Raw genomic sequence first — 24,423 nt, forward strand, 5'->3', positions numbered from 1 at the left:
TATGTATGTATGTATGTGTGTGTGTGTGTGTGTGTGTGTGTGTGTGTGTGTGTGTGTGTGTGTGTGTGTGTGTGTGTGTGTGTGTGTGTGTGTGTGTGTGTGTGTGTGTGTGTGTGTGTGTGTGTGTGTGTGTGTGTGTGTGTGTGTGTGTGTGTGTGTACGTACCTGTATACAGTATTTTAATTTCATTTCAAACCTTTATTTAAACTGGTAAGACACTGAGGTTACCCTAATTCACAGTGATGACAAGCTTACAAAACAAGACACAGCTTGTCAGCAATTTGATACATATATAGACACAATATATAAGAATACACAATATAAATTATGCTAAGACAGTTACAAGTCGACACACAGTGGTCGGAGATCATACTTCTAAATGCAGCAAAATAAGGAAGAACCTTCAGAGTCAGTCGGAGCCGCATTCCAGGTGTTGGAAAAGGAAAAAGCAGTGTTTCCTATAGTTCAGAGCAAACTGGAGGAACCCTAAGAAGAACCAACTATAGCCTGCTGTTTTGGAGGCTAAATGCTGAAAGATTGATGAGATATGGCTCAATTGAGAGGACATCATTTTACATGTTTATTTTGAAGGTTGTTGTGAAGTAGGATCTTGGACTGTATGTGATTGGTTCTTTGTGAGAGGGGAAAACAGGTCTCTGATGAGTTGATCTATTGGGACAGTATAGAGATAATTGTTTTCCTAATCTGATTGCTGGTTATTGCAAGTGGAATTTTGCTTTGGAAATATTTGTATCTTAATTAAAGAATGAGTAAATGGTGAACCAAATCATTATGTCTCACAGTTTTTCCTTTATAAAATACATGATTTATATTAGGCTAGGTAGGCCTGTTCATTACAATTTGTGGATGTTTATCATCTCTTCAAAAGCAGCACCACTTAAAGAGGACCTATGGGAGGCTGCAATTCTAAACTGGCCACAGTAAAATGTCCAAACCCCCCACCCCCTCCTAATAGACAGTCTGTTAGGATCTCTGGGTAACAGTACTGTATATTTTCATATCGTATGTCACAAATGTAACAGTACTATACCTGTATGGTATGTGTCATGTATGTCCCTATGCCATAAATGTCATGATGTCATGTATGTCATATGTCACTATGAATTGAAAATGGGGGACCCTGATGTAAACAAGACGGAAGTCTTTCTCTGGTCTGCATCCCCTTAACAATTGTGTGTATTGAGCCGTACTGTATTGTACTACCCATTCTGCAATCTGTTAAATAAAGTTTTCATTCATTCATTCATTCATTCATTCATTCATTCATTCATTCATTCATTCATTCATTCATTCATTCATTCATTCATTCATTCATTCATTCATTCATCCATTCATTATTATTATCATCATCATAAGGATATTATGTTATTTAGTAGAAGAATTGGGAGTTCAAGATGTCCCCCCCCCCCCCCCCCCCATCTCAGTTGGTAAGATCAGGCTCTGGGTATGATAAGATGATTGATAGAGAAACTTTGTTAAAAAAAGAAGAAAAAAAGACGAAGGACCGACTGACGTCATTCCGCTGCGACGCGACGCTATTACTAGTGTCTTCCGCATTTTTTTGTTTACAAGGAAGTAGCAGCAAGCAGCAGCAGCTAACGCTCGTTGTCAACGTGGATCTTCTGGAGATGGAGGGTCAGAAAGCACCGAATATTAGCTCCATTCCTATAGATGGGACCAGTAATTTGAGAATCACGTCGATATGGACGTTTCTGATGTCTGTAAGTTTGAGTTTAAAATCGATCCTTCATTCAAATCGCGAAGCTAAGTTAGTGGCAAGCTAGCTAGTATGATGATGATGAATTGAAAATGGGGGACCCTGATGTAAACAAGACGAAAGTCTTTCTCTGGTCTGCATCCCCTTAACAATTGTATGTATTGAGCTGTACTGTACCCATTCTGCAATCTGTTAATAAAGTTTTCAATCAATCAATCAATCAGTAAATAACAATACGTCAACTTTGCTGACGTTAACATGTTTGCTTACCTGACTGTCTAAACTCACTTGCTGGGCTGGCTCTGTTTTTGACAACACTGGCTTCGTGTCTGGTTTCTTGTTTGCAGGTCCAGTGGTCGGAGCCGTGGCTTATTGGACTGTTGGTGTTCCATGTTCTCTGTTTTTGCACGACTCTCCTGACGTGTCGGTTCTACAGAGTACAGGTCGGCCAGTTCCTGCTGATGGGTACGTGTGGGCCGGGATCATCACCTCTACAGTCCCCTCAGTCAGCCTGGTGTTCTTTCAACACAATTCAAGTCCCACTGGTTCCCTTATATACCAGTATTTCCTCAAACCCACGTTCCACCAACATCAATTGACACTTCTAAAGGGAAATTGGGCTGAGCAAACATTGGTTGAAGAACATAGTTCAGACCCTAACATATGATGGGATACATTATTGTTGCACTTTTTCCTCTTTAAGTGTTCACAGACTCTTATTTCCTCTGTCCACAGTTCTCTTGGTGTACAGCGCAGAGTATCTAAACGAGCTGGCCGCTATGAACTGGAGGTAAGTTGTTCTGGTGTAGTAGTCAAGTCCAATCTTTTAGAAAAAATTACCAGTGTGTCTGGAAGTGATGCTGTGCCAACAGATAATGTCTCTGAAAAACAGGGTAAATGAGAGAGACAGTGGCTCAGGAGGTATATTCTTGAAATAGTGTCGGCTGACAGCGGTAGTGTATGGAGCTGCTCTGCAACACTTTGTCCACAAAGGACAGAAACCACATATTTGGTACAGGGCAACCAAAAGCTCTCTGAAAGTGTGTGGGGTTTCCCAGTCTTTGCGATCCAATTGGCAACAATAAACAAAGCATGTAGTCCTTTTTCGTTGTTTTCAGCACAGTTTTCTCTGCTCTAAAACCGTAGTTGCGAGTGTCCAGGTTAAATGGTTCAAATCAGCTTTATATGCTTGGTCTGGAAAGGGCACCATTGATGTAGAATGAATAGATGCTACTTATCCTACCACATGACCCCGGCCCCAATGACCACCACAACCCAACATAGATAGATATATGCTATATACCCTACCACATACCCCCAATGACCACCACAACTCAACATGGATAGATAGATGCTACATACCCTACCACATGACCCCTAATGACCACCACAAGCCAACATAAATAGATATATGCTATATATATCCTACCACATGACCCCTAATGACCACCACAACTCAACATAGATGGGTAGTTGCTACATACCCTACCACATGGCCCCCATAACCCAACATGTAGATAGATGGATGCTACATATCCTACCACATGACCCTTAATGGCACCACAGACCAACGTGTAGATATATGGGCAGTGAGAGCCAGCATATCACCAGGGTTATCAATAATAGATATTCATAGTATTCGATTGCAGACATCTTGGTTGCAAATAGCAGGTGATTGTAATCAAATAGCAGGTAATTATCATTAAATGACAGCTGTGGCCAATGAGCTGTGGCCATGCACCATATTGTAAACACATGAGAATACTAGTATGAATAAAGACGCATCATGAGAATATAAAGACACATCATGAGAATACTAGTATGAATAAAGACACATCATGAGAATACTAGTATGAATAAAGACACATCATTAGAATACTAGTATGAATAAAGACACATCATGAGAATTGTAACTGAGGGGTACAATTCCCTGACTGTATTGTTAAGTATGGTATTATTAAACCACTACCTCTTGTACTTTAACTTCTGGCCATCCAGTACATGATATAGATATGATGAACACTTTCCCACCTGATGAAACGAAGTCCACACAAATGTACAAATCGAATATTTAATATAGCAAAAGGTATATACAACGTTCACTTGTTTACATTTATGATTTGAAATGCACTTGTATGGCAAATGAGTATTCGTAGGTAAATCAACATTGAATGTCCAATCTCTGGTTACGCAGGGAGTAAGTATACAACCCGGTTCTTTAGGGAACTATAGCGATGGTACTTAAATGATTATAGCTGGATACACTAAGGGGGGGGGGGGGTCCCGCTGGTTGTAAGACAGTAGGAGGGGGGGGGTTAGAAGAGCCGCTGGCGGTATCCCATCTGGCCGACGATTTCTTGGGAGAATTCAAAGTCTTGAACACGGTGCCCACAGAACCTCGGCCCGCAGATGAATACAGCTGGACCCTCTGGTGGACGGTAGCTGCCGGTCCACAACGGAGAGACGTGAGGCGACCTTACTGGTGTAGAGCGCCGTCTCACCTGGACTCCTCTCCGGGGGGTAGTTCCAACACTCAGCAGTGTTGGCCGTTATCCATGGAATAATCAAAGCACCCAAAGCATAATCCAAGCCGTGGAAGGCTCGCCGTCGTCCGGGTAGAGTAATCCAATGTACAGGTCTCCTCGTCCTGGCCCGGAGCTCCTCGGATGCAAGCACCACTAGTGGTCTGCCCAGCCTGGTTAAGACTCCAGATAACGTCAGGAACGATGGGGGTGCTGCTCACTTTATAACTCTAACCGACGATGCACCATACATAATAGACTATTATTAGCTTAATAGAAATACGTCCAACTCGACGGTATAGTGCCAAACTATGACAATTCAACTATTAATCCACACGATATCTCAATGCCTATTCTGAGGCCAAGTAGGCCTTACTGCACCACACGTGCGTCGTGGGTGAGGCTTCGCGTCTGTTACTCGGTTGGAGGGTAAAGAACTAATGGACTAAAAGAAAGTTCTACTTTACTTGCGCCATATATATATGCGCTGTGAACAAATAGTACCATTCGTATTTCGCCAGACTTATTCCTACGCGGAACCGGGCTTGCCACGACATGTTGGGCGGCACGATTGAACTTGAACCTAGGGGTATGGCTGCTGGCGCCAGGTTCTCGTCCAATGGTAGAATGAAACTATTATGGGCTGTTTAGTAGACTAAAGGGATATTCAGTGCATATTGTACAAGGAATATATAGGGGATATCAAACGATATACAAATACTATTAAATATATATATAAATAAATATATATATTCGGTTTAATCTGATCCTTCACAACAGCCGCCCCCTAATTAGTCCCACCTAATTAGCTAAGCAGAGACAGATTAACCGTACTGTCTACCACTCAAGGTCCGCTGTAAGGGTCAGTCAACTCACAAAGTCATGGGGTCATGGTCATCATCGATAGTATCTGGGAGTCGGGGCAGTTCTATTAGCCTCGCCACGGGTCGTGTGTAAGTTCGCCCTTGGACGAGTACTTCAGCTGCTCGGACCTTGCCATCGGCACCGGTGATCACTTTGCTTACGCGGCCAGCCGGCCACATAGCTCTGGGTAGTGACTGGTCGATAATCATGACGACTGTTCCTTCTGTCAAATTGTCTCTCTCTTTTACCCACCTCTGGCGGGTCTGTAGAGACGGTAGGTAGTGGAGTAGGAAGCTGCTCCAAAACTTGTCAGCTAGTACTTGACTGTACCTCCACATTCTTCGGCCGTTCGCTTCTTCAGGCCTGTACATTGTCTGGGGTAGCGCGGGGTCCAGCCGCCCCATTAAGAGTGTGTTGGGGGTGACTGGGTCGACATCTGCTACATCACTGGAGACGTAACCGAGGGGCTTTGAGTTCAATACTCCCTCGATCTCCGTGAGGACGGTCATTAGGACTTCCTCCGCCACAGTCTGGGCCCCAAGCACGGCGTACAGGGCTTATAGAACGTACTTCTCGTTCCCAGGTTCCACCGAAGTGGGGTGCGTTCGGGGGATTAAACTGGAAGTCAATCTGGGATGGAGCGAGGTGGGTCTTAAGTTCTGGGGCCCATAGCTTGGAAGCTCTCTCTCAGCTCTCTTTCTCCGCCTTTGAAGTTTGTCCCGTGATCAGACAACAATGTAGACGGTTTTCCTTTCCGTGATGTGAATCTTCGGAAGGCCATAAGGAATGAGTCTGTGCTCATGGTCGGAAGGAGCTCGATATGTATCGCTCTGGTGGTCATGCATTTGAATACAATACCCCACCGCTTCTCGGTTCCTCTTCCTCTCTTTATATACAACGGGCCAAAACAGTCCATGCCTGTGGAGTGGAATGGCTTGTCGCCGAGTCGGAGGCGACAGGGGGGTAAGTCAGCCATCCGTGGTATGCTGGGCTGCGCGCGCCACTTTCGGCAGTCTAGACAGGTTCGCTGGAAGCGGCGCACCGCTTCTCTTCCTTGAAGTATCCAATAGCGACGTCTGATCTCCGCGAAGACTCTCTCTGCTCCTGCGTGGTGTACATCCTCGTCGTATTTCTTTATGATCAGCTCTGTGACCTTGTGTCGGCTGTTCAAGACGATCGGGTACTTAATGTCATCCGGTAGATCGGGGGCTCTCCGCAGGCGACCACCCACTCTGATGAGATTATGGGCGTCACTCTCGGGTGCCAGGTGGAGCAGTCTGCTGTCTGATGGGACGGGCTTTCCTCCCTGTAGACAGTCTAGCTCATCGGGGAACGAGTCTCTCTGGGCTCGTTGTAGTAGAAGAAGTTCTGCTTCTTCGTAGTCAGCTGCTGAAATGTCAGTGGTGGACTGAATCTCTGGGTGGTGCCACAGGAATGTCTTTTGCTGCGCACTCTCTAGGGTAATGCAGTCATCTATGTTGGGGTCTGTGGAGGCGACTGTGCTCAGTCCACAGAACATAGGTTTCTTGTTCTCAGCCTCCTCGTTACTTGCTTCCCGTGGGGTGGGCGTAGGCCACTCTTCTTCCGGGAGCTTGAGGAATTCTGGTCCGTCACTGTAGATGTTGCGACGGGTGAGGTCATCCAGAGACATTCCCCGGGTGATGACGTCAGCTGGGTTGTGTTTGGTGTCCACATACCGCCAGCTCGCTGCTTCTGTTAACTCTTGAATCTCTGTGACTCTGACTCCCACGAAGACTTTGTATCTGCATGAATCAGACTTGATCCATGTGAGTACTGTCGTGGAATCTGACCACAAGATTGTTCTGTGCACCGGAATGGTGAGTTCACGTTGGATTAACGTGGCTAGATGCGCTCCTGCTAGGGCTGCGCAGAGCTCTAGACGCGGGATAGATTGTTGCTTTCGTGGGGCTATTCTTGAGCGAGCCAGGATGAAAGCAGTGTGTATCTTTCCTCCCTTCTCTTGGGCACGCAAGTAGGCCACCGATCCATAGGCTACTTCGGAGGCGTCGCTGAAGACGTGTAGATCAATCTTGCATGTCTCTGGCCTCACTGTGGATGGGAAGTAGCTGCGGCGTATATTGACGCCTGGGAGTGAGCGGAGTTCCGTCTCCCACTCTCTCCATGTTGAGGCAAGGTGTGCGGGTATTGGGTCGTCCCAGCCCTGGTCCTTGTCCCATAGTGCTCGTACAATCATCTTTGCCCTGGTGGTGTAAGGTAGAATACATCCCAACGGGTCATATTGTCTGGCGAGTGTTCTGTACACACTCCGTCTGGTGGTCGGTGTCGCCGTCGACCTTCCCTGCTCTGGAGTCAAGGGTTTGTGTCTATAGTGGAGCGAGTCTGTTTTGAAGCGCCAGACTAGTCCTAGTGTCATTTCTTGGGCTTCTCCTGGGATGGTCGCCATCCAGGTCTCGCTGCTGGCAGCCTTGTCCGCGGGGGAGAGGCTGCGCAATACGTGCGGGTCACTGCTGGCCCACTGCCTGAGATCAAAGCCGCCTTTGATCAGGGAGGCGCGTAGCTTGATTAGGAGAGCCTCGGCTTCTTCTTGAGTCGAAACGCTTTGTAAACAGTTGTCCACGTAGAAACTGTTCTTCACACTGTGTCGGACCTCTTCATCTGCTGCTGGGTCCTCTGCGACGTGTTTCTGTAGTGCAAATGTAGCACAGCACGGGCTGCATGTGGTTCCGAAGGGGAGTACTTCCCACTGGTAGATGGCTGGGTTCTCATCTCCGATCCTCTCTCTCCATAGGAACCGCAGCAGGGGCTTGTCCTCCTCCACTAGTCTCACCTGCAGGAACATTCCTTTGATATCCCCGCTGATAGCCACCTTGTCCTGGCGGAAGCGCAGTAGCACGCCTAGTAGGGAGGGGCCGAGTGTGGGGCCGGGCAAGAGCTCTTTATTCAGATTTTGGGATCCGATCTGGTAGCTGCAGTTAAACACAATGCGATCCTTGCCATTGTGGTGGACCTTGTGATGCGGCACGTACCATGATTCGGTCGTCTGATCGGCCTCTTTAATGTCAATCTTTGTTACGTGTCCCGCTGTGATTAGCTTCTCAATCTCAGCGCGGTACACACCCTCTTGAGCGGGGTCTTTGGCTAGGCGCCGCTCTGTGTTCAATAGATAGCGCTCCGTGGCGTCTTTCTTTGCGTGAAAGGTGGGCATTCCCTCTCGCCTCAGGAGTGGAGTTGCGTATCTCATCACTCCGCCGACTGTGACTCTCTTTGTCCCTTGTTCGAGCAGGTTGATGGCGTAAATGTCGTCTTTTAGAACGAATATCTTTCCTTTCGTTCTTAAAGGGCATTGTCTCTAGTGTCCATAGCCTCTCGACATGCTGCAGGAGAGTGGTGTCTTCTTCTGTCGTTCTGGAGTGGAGGCAGCTAGTGGCTGCTGTTCGGTTGAGAGATTTAGCGAGGGGGCCTTGTAGTGTCCACCCTAGGCGGGTCTCGACTGCTGCAGGACAGCCTCGGGGTCCTGTATGGACCCGGTCAATCGGGACTATGAGTTCTGCATGGTCGGAGCCTATCAGCAGGGTCGGGGTAGCGCCGTCTATGAGCGGGATAGGTAGTTGTCGCAGGTGCACATATTTATCCATCAACTTGGCGATAGGGTAGGTGTACTGCGATAGTCCTATTTCTTGGCTGGTGAAAGCATTTGTAATCCTATACCGTCGCTCTGGCTGCCCGTTTGCTGCGATAGTGAAGGAGACATTCTCGCCCTTTATCGTCTTTAAATCTCTTCTTATTGTCCGAATCGTCATTTCGTTCTTGCTCCCCCGCAGTCCCAGCTGGGCCGCAGCGGACGCGAGCAGAAGGGTCTTCTCTGACCCGTCATCAAGGATGGCGTAAGTGTCCATGACTTTATCTTGGTAGCTCAATGTCACACGGACTACCTTTAAGAGCACTTGGGCGCCGCTGCTGCTGGCGGGGTCAATGTACATGACACTTGCCTTGGTGCCGCTCGATGGTGCAGGTGAAGGCCGTCTTCTGTTACTTTCGTGTAGTATATCTAGATGGGCTCCGTCGCACCGACTGCACCTTTTCTTTAGGCGGCATTCGGCTGCCATGTGGCTGCGCGCACATCGGTAACAGCGCCTGTTGGACTTTATCCATTGACTCACTTCTTCTGCATTCATCTTTGTGAACAGGTCACATTGTGACAGCCAGTGTTCTTTCTCACAGTAGGGGCACGCCATCTTCCACTTCTCTTTTCTCGAGGGGGTGCTGTGGCTCTTACTGCTCGGTACTGACTCTGATTGGTGCATGACAGTCACCGATCTTCTTCCATCATTTATTCTCCTGGGTCCCTCTCTGGAGCTTGGCGTGCTCCGCCCGAACGTATCCAGTCGTAAGCTGCTGACTTCTCTAGCCAGGAAGTCGGCTAGATCAAGGAGGGATGGTTCGGGGCCGTTAGGATCCCGGTAGTCTCTCTGCCGCCTAAAACGCTCTTGTCTTGCGGGTGGCAGCTTCTCCAAAATCCTCTCGACGTTAGAGTTGGCGTATAGCTCATGCATGCCCTTTTCCCGTTGCGCTCCCAGCATTCCTACCAGGGACTGCACTTTGATTGACAGGTCGTCTAATGAGCGATTGTCTGTTGCTGGGGGTAGGCGATCAATATGCCTTATCTCTTGGATTACGTAATCCCATATACGTCCATATCTCTGGTCCAGCGCTGCCAGGGCCGCTGTGTATGGGGTCGTAGAGGTGGCATAGGCCAGCGCTATATTGTGCGCTCGCGGTACTTTCAGGTGCTTCAGTAATATTGCATACTTGTGGCGTTCATCAGCGACATCCACCATCATTGTCTCTAAGCACATCCGGAGCTCCGTGTACTGTGCTCGATTCTCATAGGTGAAGTCTGGAAATGACGGCGTGGCAATGTATGACGCCGTGGATGGCTGATACATCGGCGAGCGTTGGGGGAGAGACCTCCTAGGCGAGTCCCCTCTTGCGCCTCTCTGTGGGCTGGTACCGACAGGGTACCATGGCCCGCTGGTCCAGGTGCTATTCCTCGGGGCTGGTCGTGCGTCGTGCTCACCCGTGAATAGAGTCGGGGGTCTGTAGCGCAGCGCCGCGGGGGTATAGCCTGGGCTGTACTGGACCTCCTGGTCCGGTGGAGTACTGTGCTGTCGTCGGGCTTGGTTCTCCTCCTCTCCCTCTTCTTCCTCTATCAGGTCTTCCAGATCCTGTAGTCGTTGATTTAGCTTCTCCGCAGTGTATGCCGCTCCTTCCTTGTAGCTGGGTCTCGCTTGGACCGGTCTGGGAAGGGGGTCTGCGGGGGGTATAGGCTTGGTCTGTTGGTCAAGTTCAGGGTCGCTTGCTCGGTTAGGAGACGCTGCCCTTGACTGTTGTCTCGACGAGTTCCTTGAACCCCTGGCGGAGGGAGAGGGGGTTGCCTTGCGGATCAGCTGCTCCATTAGCTGCGCTTGTAACTTGTCGCGCTCGACTTCGCGCTTGGTGAGATCTGCTTCTCTTTGGGCACCGGCAGCGGCGCGCTGGGCGTCGGCCCGGTCTCTTGCCATATTCTCTTCCGTCTGAAGGCGTCTCATCTCCAGGCGTGTGCGCTCTTCTTCGCTCCGTTGCTGTGCTTGGAGTCGATCGCGTTCGCCCTGAAGTCGGTCGCGTTCGGTAGAGGCTGTCAGGCTGACGAGGAACGCCTGTTGTAGCATCCTCTCCGCTTCGCTGGGGGAAGGCGGTTGTTAGGGATGCACCGATATGAAAATTGGCCGCCGATACCGATACCGATTGTTCAACTAACACTATCGGCCGATACCGATACCGATATTTGTATATTTGTATATAAGTATTTGTAAAAAAAAATATTTTTTTTTATTTTTTTTTTATTTTTAATTTTTTTTTTATGAAACTACTGTATATTTGTATGTGTATGTTTGTATTTGTAGGCCTCTTTACTTACTTAAAAAAAGGAAACATCAAGAAATATGTTTATGGTATCACTATCTCTCTCCCAGTATCGTCTTGCAGCCTGCAGAGGGATACTATTTTCTCAACCAGAGCTTTCAACCAATGCAATGGAACCATTCTTGCGGCCTGCAGCAGGATACTATTCTCTCAACCAGAGCTTTCAACCAATGCAATGGAACCATTTTGATTGACAGTCGATTCGGCCAATTACGCCACACCGGTGACCGCTAGCACCCACCTCCTGCTGTCCTTACCACCAATCGGCAAGCGTTTATAAATTTTTCTACTTCCGGGCATGTTCTGTTTGCGAGAGCAGAACACACTTAACGTAGCTACCGGCGCTCCACGCATGACCAAATGAGACATAATGATTTTACTGCAACAAATGTTATAATAAAACAAAGCCTTTCTATACATTTGTCTGGTTGAAAACTTTATTAACAGATTGCAGAATGTGTAGTTGGGTACGGAATGAGCAACGGAATGGAACCGAGCTATGAACGTACTAACGGAGTAATGCCTTGTTTACTGCTATCTTCGGGTAAATAATATGCTTGTTATTGAACGTGTAACACTTCATTTTAACAGCAGATACTTTCTTAAATGCCATCTTCCCGAGAGAGGGTGTTGACGGGGAGTTGTTATTAATAGCATTGAACAGCTAACCGAAAGCTAGCGTTAACTATTGTTAAAGGTTTAGCCATAACGTTACCTTGGCTAAAGTTGCGGCTATTCATAATGCAGCAATAATGACTGCAGACCTGCAAGCAAAGTACAGCAAGTTGACAAAGGAGTATTCCAACGCAAATCACATTTTCACCAGTAACGTTAGTCTTGCATCTAATAGCTAATAACGTAGCTACGTTAGCTGCCCGGCCCGCCGACCGGCGCTCCACGCATGACCAAATGAGACATAATGATTTTACTGCAACAAATGTTATAATAAAACAAAGCCTTTCTATACATTTGTCTGGTTGAAAACTTTATTAACAGATTGCAGAATGTGTAGTTGGGTACGGAATGAGCAACGGAATGGAACCGAGCTAATGAACGGACTCGGAGTAATGCCTTGCTGCTATGGGTAATAATAATATGCTGATGTTATTGTCCGTGTAACACTAACTATATAACGCTAATGCCACAAAACGAATGCCTTGTTAATCATAAATAGTTACTTTGATGCAGTAGATTGTGTGTGTGTGGGGGGGACGGCGGGCGTTGTGCAGGTAGATCGCGCGAGTGAACTTTTTTTTTTTGCCTTTTGACGCTACACAAATTGATGGGTATTTATCGGCGACTGCTATCGGCACATTTGAGCTTATCGGCCGATAGGCCGATAGCAGTCAACAAGGCACTTATCGGCCGATACCGATACCCGACCGATATATCGGTGCACCCCTAGCGGTTGTGGAGGTGAGCCGCTCCTGTGTGAGCCGCTCCTGGGTGTACTCGTTGGGGAGTCCTGGAGCTCTATTTCCTCGGCGCTCTCCTCCTCTTCTTCCGTGCAGAGTTCTCTCTCTGTAGGGTTGTCTTCCTCCCGGGGCTGGTCGGGGACTACTTCTTCGGTATTGGCGGGGGGTAAAGGCATGTCAGCTCCCTCCTGGTCCCCACCGTGAGCTTGGTCAGTTACATTAGAACCTACTAGGGCCTCTGTGGTCGGGGAAACCTGGTCGTTAAGGTCAGACATAATTTTACTTTCTACTTTTACCGCGTTTACCGTTTGTCGAAGGCTAGGTAGTTGACTGACAGCGTAATCCTCTAAGTACTGAGGTGTCTGTCGTCTGCGCCGCGGGCGTTCTACGTTAGGAGGACCGTTTCGTGGAGTGTTCATCATAGGCCATTTTAATATTAATAACACTATATTAATATTACACTAGTTACCCATCCGGCTCGAAGGACCAATTGTAACTGAGGGGTACAATTCCCTGACTGTATTGTTAAGTATGGTATTATTAAACCACTACCTCTTGTACTTTAACTTCTGGCCATCCAGTACATGATATAGATATGATGAACACTTTCCCACCTGATGAAACGAAGTCCACACAAATGTACAAATCGAATATTTAATATAGCAAAAGGTATATACAACGTTCACTTGTTTACATTTATGATTTGAAATGCACTTGTATGGCAAATGAGTATTCGTAGGTAAATCAACATTGAATGTCCAATCTCTGGTTACGCAGGGAGTAAGTATACAACCCGGTTCTTTAGGGAACTATAGCGATGGTACTTAAATGATTATAGCTGGATACACTAAGGGGGGGGGGGTCCCGCTGGTTGTAAGACAGTAGGAGGGGGGGGTTAGAAGAGCCGCTGGCGGTATCCCATCTGGCCGACGATTTCTTGGGAGAATTCAAAGTCTTGAACACGGTGCCCACAGAACCTCGGCCCGCAGATGAATACAGCTGGACCCTCTGGTGGACGGTAGCTGCCGGTCCACAACGGAGAGACGTGAGGCGACCTCACTGGTGTAGAGCGCCGTCTCACCTGGACTCCTCTCCGGGGGGTAGTTCCAACACTCAGCAGTGTTGGCCGTTATCCATGGAATAATCAAAGCACCCAAAGCATAATCCAAGCCGTGGAAGGCTCGCCGTCGTCCGGGTAGAGTAATCCAATGTACAGGTCTCCTCGTCCTGGCCCGGAGCTCCTCGGATGCAAGCACCACTAGTGGTCTGCCCAGCCTGGTTAAGACTCCAGATAACGTCAGGAACGATGGGGGTGCTGCTCACTTTATAACTCTAACCGACGATGCACCATACATAATAGACTATTATTAGCTTAATAGAAATACGTCCAACTCGACGGTATAGTGCCAAACTATGACAATTCAACTATTAATCCACACGATATCTCAATGCCTATTCTGAGGCCAAGTAGGCCTTACTGCACCACACGTGCGTCGTGGGTGAGGCTTCGCGTCTGTTACTCGGTTGGAGGGTAAAGAACTAATGGACTAAAAGAAAGTTCTACTTTACTTGCGCCATATATATATGCGTTGTGAACAAATAGTACCATTCGTATTTCGCCAGACGTATTCCTACGCGGAACCGGGCTTGCCACGACATGTTGGGCGGCACGATTGAACTTGAACCTAGGGGTATGGCTGCTGGCGCCAGGTTCTCGTCCAATGGTAGAATGAAACTATTATGGGCTGTTTAGTAGACTAAAGGGATATTCAGTGCATATTGTACAAGGAATATACAGGGGATATCAAACGATATACAAATACTATTAAATATATATATATATAAATAAATATATATATTCGGTTTAATCTGATCCTTCACAACAAGAATACTAGTATGAATAAAGACACATCATTAGAATACTAGTATGAATAAAGACACATCATGAGAATACTAGTATGAATAAAGACACATGAGAATACTAGTATGAATAAAGACACATGAGAATACTTAGTATGAATAAAGACACATCATGAGAATACTAGTATGAATAAAGACGCATCATGAGAATACTAGTATGAATAAAGACACATGAGAATACTAGTATGAATAAAGACACAAGAATACTAGTATGAATAAAGACACATGAGAATACTAGTATGAATAAAGACACAAGAATACTAGTATGAATAAAGACACATGAGAATACTAGTATGAATAAAGACACATCATGAGAATACTAGTATGAATAAAGACACATTGTGATAATACTAGTATGAATAAAGACGCATCATGAGAATACTAGTATGAATAAAGACACATGAGAATACTAGTATGAATAAAGACACAAGAATACTAGTATGAATAAAGACACATGAGAATACTAGTATGAATAAAGACACAAGAATACTAGTATGAATAAAGACACATGAGAATACTAGTATGAATAAAGACACATCATGAGAATACTAGTATGAATAAAGACACATTGTGATAATACTAGTATGAATAAAGACACATGAGAATACTAGTATGAATAAAGACACATCGTGAGAATACTAGTATGAATAAAGACACATGAGAATACTAGTATGAATAAAGACTCATCATGATAATACTAGTATGAATAAAGACATGAGAATACTAGTATGAATAAAGACACATTAGAATACTAGTATGAATAAAGGCAAATGTTGGACAGCCTGTATCCGGTGTTAAAAACAGTTGGAGCAATAAATAATCAGATGATAATTAATTAAGCCTCATATATATATATTTTCCTTTCCACAGGTTGTTTTCTAAGTTCCAGTACTTTGACTCCAAGGGGATGTTCATATCCTTGGTCTACTCTATCCCTCTCCTCTTCAACACAATTATCATCGTGGTAAGTTTTATAATTATTACTGTAAATTGTACAACTGGATCTCCAGAAACCGGTATCCCAGGGAGAAGTGTGTGTGTGTGTTTTGAACCTTTAAAATATTTGTATGATCTAATTGCTGGATTCAAATAAAAGATGTGCGTGTGCATCAACGGTTATTCTAGTTAACTAAAACTAAACTAAAAACCAAAACTAATTGTGAAAAAACAAATATCAACAAATACAAATATATTAACACTATGATCGCCGCGGATGAGTTAAGACGTCATTCCTAGCCATGCTCATTCTGCCGAAGACGCCGTAACTCGTCTTTGATGTCAATATTTCAAAAATCTGTCATCGAAATCATATTTCCTTTCCGTAGCCCTGAGACACACTGCTGATCTCCTCTCAACTCTCTAGCGGTTCAAGAGCGCCATCTGGTGGCCGATCGGCAGATCGCCAGCCGGAAATTAACCTTTGAACCGGTAGTACTCATCCATATGTGGTCCGACCACTCGCTATAGCTCCCGCGACTCCATCTTGAAACACTGGATAATAGATCGCTCGCCCTAACTCAATAAACAACGTTATTTGGACGTATATACTATTATACAACCTGGAAATGGATCGGGCATTTCTACATCCCATAATAGAAAAAAATCTGTTCCACGCTCATCTGCCAGCGGCGCGAGGAAGCCACGGTAAGATTCAGCGTTATTTTCTAACGTCTTCAATACTAACTGATCTGATGAACATATGACCCACTCTGGATGAATCATATAACGTTGCCCACGGAATTATAAACGATCCCCCGCCCATCCGGTCATCATCAGATGATGCGTAGAAACGTCTAGAACCACGTCCAGTTGAAACTTTTTATCTCGCACAGATTCCTACCAAACTGTATTTGATCATCAATATAATGCATTTGGGGCTATAAATCACGTTCTGAAGAAAGCTGCAGAAAACGATAAAAACATACTTATACTTTAGACCATATTTTAGTATGAATATGTGAATGAAAAAGTTTAACGTTGCTACACCCTGAACAATACATATAGGACATTGAATGGGCCATAATAATGGCAATTTAGCAATAGGATTTAAAAAGTTATAGCCCTGCAAAGAAGGGGAACTTCTCCATAGACAAATAGAGCTGGCGAGGGATGGTAAATTATGAATTTAACCCATGGCGATTAAAGTGTTAAAAAAAAAAAAAAAAATATATGCAATATATTGTATATTTTTTTACACAATACCTACTTCTTAAATCTTGCCCCTGATTATAAAAAAAATAATAACATAGTGCTTTTTAGCAGCTTTGTGTTTTTATTAATAGTTGGAGGATGATTTAGGGAGATGCAGCTCAAGGCGTCTAGTTGGATCGCTCTCTACACTGTTAGCGCTGTGTCTCTTAGTCTGATCGCTCTCCACACTATGTTAGCGCTGTGTCTCTAGTCTGATCGCTCTCCACACTGTGTTAGCGCTGTGTCTCTAGTCTGATCGCTCTCCACACTGTGTTAGCGCTGTGTTTCTAGTCTGATCGCTCTCCACACTGTGTTAGCGCTGTGTCTCTAGTCTGATCGCTCTCCACACTATGTTAGCGCTGTGTCTCTAGTCTGATCGCTCTCTACACTGTGTTAGCGCTGTGTCTCTAGTCTGATCGCTCTCTACACTGTGTTAGCGCTGTGTCTCTAGTCTGATCGCTCTCCACACTATGTTAGCGCTGTGTCTCTAGTCTCATCGCTCTCCACACTGTGTTAGCGCTGTGTCTCTAGTCTGATCGCTCTCCACACTGTGTTAGCGCTGTGTCTCTAGTCTGATCGCTCTCTACACTATGTTAGCGCTGTGTCTCTAGTCTGATCGCTCTCTACACTGTGTTAGCGCTGTGTCTCTTAGTCTGATCGCTCTCCACACTGTGTTAGCGCTGTGTCTCTTAGTCTGATCGCTCTCTACACTATGTTAGTGCTGTGTCTCTTAGTCTGATCGCTCTCTACACTGTGTTAGCGCTGTGTCTCTAGTCTGATCGCTCTCCACACTGTGTTAGCGCTGTGTCTCTAGTCTGATCGCTCTCCACACTATGTTAGCGCTGTGTCTCTAGTCTGATCGCTCTCCACACTATGTTAGCGCTGTGTCTCTAGTCTGATCGCTCTCCACACTGTGTTAGCGCTGTGTCTCTAGTCTGATCGCTCTCCACACTGTGTTAGCGCTGTGTCTCTTAGTCTGATCGCTCTCCACACTGTGTTAGCGCTGTGTCTCTAGTCTGATCGCTCTCCACACTGTGTTAGCGCTGTGTCTCTAGTCTGATCGCTCTCCACACTGTGTTAGCGCTGTGTCTCTAGTCTGATCGCTCTCCACACTGTTAGCGCTGTGTCTCTAGTCTGATCGCTCTCCACACTGTGTTAGCGCTGTGTCTCTAGTCTGATCGCTCTCTACACTGTGTTAGCGCTGTGTCTCTAGTCTGATCGCTCTCTACACTGTGTTAGCGCTGTGTCTCTTAGTCTGATCGCTCTCCACACTGTGTTAGCGCTGTGTCTCTAGTCTGATCGCTCTCCACACTATGTTAGCGCTGTGTCTCTAGTCTGATCGCTCTCCACACTGTGTTAGCGCTGTGTCTCTAGTCTGATCGCTCTCCACACTGTGTTAGCGCTGTGTCTCTAGTCTGATCGCTCTCCACACTGTGTTAGCGCTGTGTCTCTAGTCTGATCGCTCTCCACACTGTGTTAGCGCTGTGTCTCTAGTCTGATCGCTCTCCACACTATGTTAGCGCTGTGTCTCTAGTCTGATCGCTCTCCACACTGTGTTAGCGCTGTGTCTCTAGTCTGATCGCTCTCTACACTGTGTTAGCGCTGTGTCTCTTAGTCTGATCGCTCTCCACACTGTGTTAGCGCTGTGTCTCTTAGTCTGATCGCTCTCCACACTGTGTTAGCGCTGTGTCTCTAGTCTGATCGCTCTCTACACTGTGTTAGCGCTGTGTCTCTAGTCTGATCGCTCTCCACACTGTGTTAGCGCTGTGTCTCTAGACTGATCGCTCTCCACACTGTGTTAGCGCTGTGTCTCTAGTCTGATCGCTCTCTACACTGTGTTAGCGCTGTGTCTCTAGTCTGATCGCTCTCCACACTGTTAGCGCTGTGTCTCTAGTCTGATCGCTCTCCACACTGTGTTAGCGCTGTGTCTCTTAGTCTGATCGCTCTCCACACTATGTTAGCGCTGTGTCTCTAGTCTGATCGCTCTCCACACTGTGTTAGCACTGTGTCTCTTAGTCTGATCGCTCTCCACACTGTGTTAGCGCTGTGTCTCTAGTCTGATCGCTCTCTACACTGTGTTAGCGCTGTGTCTCTAGTCTGATCGCTCTCCACACTGTTAGCGCTGTGTCTCTAGTCTGATCGCTCTCCACACTGTGTTAGCGCTGTGTCTCTAGTCTGATCGCTCTCTACACTGTGTTAGCGCTGTGTCTCTAGTCTGATCGCTCTCTACACTGTGTTAGCGCTGTGTCTCTTAGTCTGATCGCTCTCCACACTATGTTAGCGCTGTGTCTCTAGTCTGATCGCTCTCTACACTGTGTTAGCGCTGTGTCTCTAGTCTGATCGCTCTCTACACTGTGTTAGCGCTGTGTCTCTAGTCTGATCGCTCTCCACACTGTGTTAGCGCTGTGTCTCTTAGTCTGATCGCTCTCCACACTATGTTAGCGCTGTGTCTCTAGTCTGATCGCTCTCTACACTGTGTTAGCGCTGTGTCTCTTAGTCTGATCGCTCTCCACACTATGTTAGCGCTGTGTCTCTAGTCTGATCGCTCTCCACACTGTTAGCGCTGTGTCTCTAGTCTGATCGCTCTCTACACTGTGTTAGCGCTGTGTCTCTTAGTCTGATCGCTCTCCACACTGTGTTAGCGCTGTGTCTCTAGTCTGATCGCTCTCCACACTGTGTTAGCGCTGTGTCTCTTAGTCTGATCGCTCTCCACACTATGTTAGCGCTGTGTCTCTTAGTCTGATCGCTCTCCACACTGTGTTAGCGCTGTGTCTCTTAGTCTGATCGCTCTCCACACTGTGTTAGCGCTGTGTCTCTTAGTCTGATCGCTCTCCACACTGTGTTAGCGCTGTGTCTCTTAGTCTGATCGCTCTCCACACTATGTTAGCGCTGTGTCTCTTATCACTTTGGCGTCCGCAGTCTTGCGGCGATTTATGCCTCAGAGGACAGCGGTTTGTTTACAAACCTATGTACTTTCTAAGAGATATATATATCATTTATAGTATTGCTATCTGTCCATTCTCATTGTCACTTGAGTTGAGTGCATAAACCGTGCCTTCATAATGGCTTAAAGAAAATAAAAATCCATCGGTTGGTTGTCATTTTATAGCGTCGTGAATATAAGGTTTATTGCGCTTTTCGTCTAGGCTTTTCTGCAGGAAGCTATATAATAGGCTAAACGTTGGCGCCGTTATATCAAACGCCATTTCTGCTGTATATATACGAATGAAATAAAACAAACTGCGTAGCATCCGGACTATTACAGAGCATCTATGGATGAAATGGGGGCGGCGGGGGAACGCCGATTAGTATTATTGATTAGCAATATAGTGTGCGTTCAATCAGCCATGTTCACTGATCATCACGTTGGGTTTTAAAACGATGTCCAATCCAGCTGTAATTTGGGGGAATAGTGTCCTACCGTCAGGCCATGTGATCGCCGGCAGCATTTCTTCATTAGTCATCGGATTCTGGTAGATCGATATGTACATTGGCTAATCATAAATCTCATTATTCCAGGCTGAAAAATACGTTCGGTAACTGGATCAAAGACGGAGGGTCTTCGTTTGGAATCGAGGCTCATATGATCCGCCCACAGGACTGTAAAATATTATTTTTTTTTAAATCCCCGCAATGATACTGCAGTGGAGCGATGGCGCCCCTAAGCGGATCTGGCCGGTAGTGCATGTTTCGAAAATCAAATATGTGGGTAGGTAATGGATCTCTATAGCGAACGTTAATAGCGTTATAAATATGGAATAAAACAATAACAACTTGCCACGAGTATATACATGGCTCTGGTCCACAACGCATGGAATCGAAACACGTATATACTCGTGGACGGACGGCATATTGTTATAGGGCTGGGCGATATGGCCTAAAAATAAAATCCCAGATTATAATTTTTTTAATCCGATTTACGATTTTAATCGATTTTTTTCTCTTAAACTAGAAACGCCAAGGAAATCATTCAAATAAACCTTTGTTTTTATTTGACACACAAAAAAAGTATCAAACCAAGATGAATGTTGGGATTGAAGTGCAAACCTAACTTTCACCAATCTTCACTTAAAAAAAAAAGAAAAAAAAAGAAATATATATAATATAAAAGGTTACTCTTGATCAAACAAAGATGAATGTCCCTATTGGGATTAATATTGCAATAACTTGCTTTTTCACCAAATTTCACTTAAAACAAATAAAAGGTGCCTCTTGATCATCAAACAAGAATGAATTTCCCTATTGGGATTAATAAAGTGCAAATCTAACTTTCACCAAACATAACTTTTTGTAAAAATAAAAGGCGACTTAAAAAAATGTGTTTTTTTTAATTTTTTTAAATCGTCCTAAATCATTCATTCGAATTAATCGATAATATCGATTAATCGCCCAGCCCTAGTCTCTTAGTCTGACTGCTCTCCATACTATGTTAGCGCTGTGTCTCTTAGTCTGACCGCTCTCCACACTGTTAGCTCTGTGCCAGAGCAGGAGGAAATCTCTACAGTCCATACGTCCCACTAAACGTCCCTGTCGGATCATGAGTGAGTGGATGAGTGACCACAATTTTCCACACATAGCCCCTGCAAATTTATGTAATCTGTATTTAGATAATGAAATGTAATGTAATAATGGAACACTGCAACAGTATATTTGGTGTCTTTATAAACCCATGAGAGTTGGGCACTAGGGAGCATTCTGTCCTCTGGACTTGTCAGTAACAATGCCCTTGTTACAGTGATGGGGACACCATACAGCTGCGAGTGCCGTCGGAGGTCCCGACTGAATTTGGTTGTTAAAGAACCCAGGCTTGCAAAGAGTAAGGGGTTCCCCGACGTTCCTGGTCAAATTCCCAATCAGGTTTCTGACATCAATGCCACCTAATCAATCATCCCTTCCCCTTATTTGGCTGATATAAATTCCCGTCTCCTGAGCCGTTCAGCCATTGTGTAGTGTGATGTGTGCCAGTGTATGGCAGCCATTGAGCCTGCCTAGCCCAAGGTGCTACCAGTGGTGGTGAAGGAGGCAATGTGGGGAGCTATATAAATGCAATGATCATTCATTCATTCATTCATTCACTTTGTGTGCATGACACAAAAATATAATCATAAAAACATAGCCAACTGAAACCGGCAAACCCAGTCTGGAAACAAACTGAAACTGAATTGAAAACGTAAAAATAAAAATCAATGGAAAAGTTCTAAACTATAATAACCCTGGTGTGAATGTGTGTGTGTCTGACAGGTAGTGTGGGTGTCCAAGACCTTCACCACCATGACAGAGCTGAAGACCCTCCAGTTGAAGAGGAAGGCTCGCAGAGAGAATCAAAAGAAGACAGACTGACATCTTATCTCTGAGTCTCTCTGCTTCTCTGTCTCTCGCGGTCTCTCTCCGTCTCGGTCTCATCTCTCTCTCTCTCTAATAAGTCAACGGTCGCCTAGCAACAAAGGCAGCCACGACCAGTGCTTCTGAGTGCTTCCCTGTTAAAGGTGCTGTAAGTGATATTTTTGTTCTACATATTAAAATAAGTGTTAAGTAGCTCTACATTCTGATAGCCATCACTGATACAGATTGTTTGGTCAGTGACATGGGTCGCAGTCGCAGAGTCCCTCCACTCTGCAGTAAACAGAAAATAAATGTCCTGGTATCCCATTCCCGCTATCCAATCAGGAGAGAGAACTCTCACTGGAAAAAAATAATTATAATAATAATAATTAGTTTTATGCAAATGTATCCTTGAAACAACAAAAACAATCTACCAGTGCAGTAAGCTAATTTGGCTTGGTAAGATTTCTTGACATAACTAAAAAAAAATATATCTAGGGTTCACTCTCCTAATTGGATGAAGTGGAAGGGACTGCAGAGTGGAGGGACTGGGAGACCCATGTTACTGACCAGACACTATATCAGTGATGGCTGTTGGAGTGTAGAGCTACAAACAAAGATATTCACCTTACAGTACCTTTTTTAAGTGCTGCAAGCTATACAAAAAAATATGAAAACCTGGTGGACACTGCTCCTAGACCAGTCGGATCAGGACTCTCTGGATGTCTAAACCCCTCTTGTATCAGAGGCACACCTGCTCTTCTTCTCATGTTTAAGTTTAAGTTTATTTGGATCCCCATTAGCCACAGCAGTGCTGGGGCTATTCTTCCTGGGGTCCATAACACATAAAATACAGTTACAGACGTATACACTCACAACATTTACATGTCATACAGACAATTAAAACAACAATAAAAACCTTTATACACTCATAACATTTACATGACATACAGACCATTAAAACAACAATAAAAACCCTTATACACTCACAACATTTACATGTCATACAGACAATTAAAACAACAGTAAAAACCCTAATCAAATTCATAATACAATATAAAAATACAAAATTATACAATATTTTAATAATATATATGTGACCATGCTGTGAGGAGTTGAAGGCAGGGGAGAGGGAGGGTTATCTTCTCCCGTACATTTTAATGTGGTATCCCCCCCTCTTATCAGGGTTGTATTCTGAATGCTAATCTCATAATCCGTTCTACGTGTCACATACAGATATGAGGGGACAGTACAGTCGGACACAACGAGTCGTATTGAGGAGAGTTGTATATATTATTGATTTTTTTTGTTTGTTTTGTTTTCATTGTTACAGTTGCTTATTGGGTGCTGCTGAATATGCATAGAATCTAACTAGGACTAAAGGAGATGGGATTATCTTTTATTTTATGCTCTGGGATAAATTATTTTCCAGAGATGCAACATAATGACTGTGTCATAACTTATGTGGATGGGTTGTTTTTAATGCAAATGCCTAATGCGGAATAAAGTGTTTGGTAAAGCCACGTTGTCGCCTTTCTGTCACCTTTTACAGTGTAACGACATACATCCTCTGTAATGTCTTTTTTAGTCCCTCTTTATTCCACTAGAGGGCGGCACGCACCAAATTATTTGCTACGGGCGCACTGTTGTGGGACTACATGGGGAGTCTTTGGGACGGGCTGAAACTGTGATTGTTGGGTGTGTTCTCTCTCCATGGTTCTAGTGTTACCAAGGCGATGGTCGTGTGATTGGACAGCACCGGAGAGGGTGGGCCACACTGGGTGTACAGTCAAGTGAGAAAATAGAAGAAAAATTCGTTTTTTTTAAATATATTTTACTGCAGTAAAATATATTTTACACTGTCCCAAGTGACACGCATTCATAATTAAAGAGCCATTTCGCTGATTCTTAACCTGAATTCCTGTTCTGTTGTGAGGAGGACATAGATATTTGCAACGAAATGTCTCCGTAGCGACCTCACCAGCAGGTAGTCGAATGTCCTGTCCACATGGTATTCCACGGGAAACGGTTATTTATTGTACAGGCTATTGTTTGGCCATAGCCCACGCCATTCAACTACACACATTGGTTAGCTAGGCCAAGCTACCCATCAGTACGTCAGGCACATGCTACTCAGTTCCCTGTCCGACACCCAAGAGGCCCCCAGGTGTGCCGCTCTCTCAACCCCTTAGCCCCCGCCCCTCCCTCATGAACCCACCAACCCCAGGACACCTTCATCAGACACAAGGAGCCCCGAGCTTAGTGGGCCATGAATGATTGACGCCGGCAATGACGGTTAAACCCCCCCACTCAGTATCCACATATAATCCGTTGGTCCTAACTAGGGTTGCTACTAGCTACATCTCTTTTTCATTTATAAAATAAATCGATATATATATTCTATATCTACTTGGCAGATATAGTGGTTACAGGAATCTTTAGCTCTCGAACATCAAATTCTGTATCGGGTGCAAAAGTTCAGAGCGGTCTAACCCCAATTTGTATACAA

At 45.3% G+C, this 24,423-nt stretch overlaps 1 protein-coding gene across 1 annotated transcript; it reads left to right on the plus strand.

Moving 5' to 3' along the window:
• Nucleotides 1–1,601: 1,601 nt before the first annotated feature.
• tmem18 (transmembrane protein 18) lies at nucleotides 1,602–23,437 on the plus strand. The gene is made up of 5 exons (XM_084314840.1): nucleotides 1,602–1,742; nucleotides 2,086–2,203; nucleotides 2,474–2,528; nucleotides 15,273–15,366; nucleotides 21,834–23,437. The coding sequence occupies exons 1-5, from the start codon at nucleotides 1,650–1,652 to the stop codon at nucleotides 21,930–21,932; spliced, it is 459 nt and encodes a 152-aa protein (XP_084170966.1). The 5' UTR covers nucleotides 1,602–1,649; the 3' UTR covers nucleotides 21,933–23,437.
• The last annotated feature ends 986 nt before the right edge of the window (nucleotides 23,438–24,423 follow it).

The sequence above is a fragment of the Notolepis coatsorum genome (assembly GCF_963971535.1).
Source record: "Notolepis coatsorum genome assembly, chromosome: 5".
In the NCBI taxonomy this organism is placed as follows: domain Eukaryota; kingdom Metazoa; phylum Chordata; class Actinopteri; order Aulopiformes; family Paralepididae; genus Notolepis; species Notolepis coatsorum.

What these genes read in the sequence shown, in the direction of transcription:
- tmem18 (XM_084314840.1), top strand. Translation starts at nt 1,650, where the DNA reads ATGGAGGGTCAGAAAGCACCGAATATTAGCTCCATTCCTATAGATGGG. An exon ending in TATGGACGTTTCTGATGTCT is followed by an intron (nt 1,743 to 2,085) that starts GTAAGTTTGAGT and finishes TCTTGTTTGCAG; the next exon opens with GTCCAGTGGTCGGAGCCGTG. An exon ending in CGGCCAGTTCCTGCTGATGG is followed by an intron (nt 2,204 to 2,473) that starts GTACGTGTGGGC and finishes CTCTGTCCACAG; the next exon opens with TTCTCTTGGTGTACAGCGCA.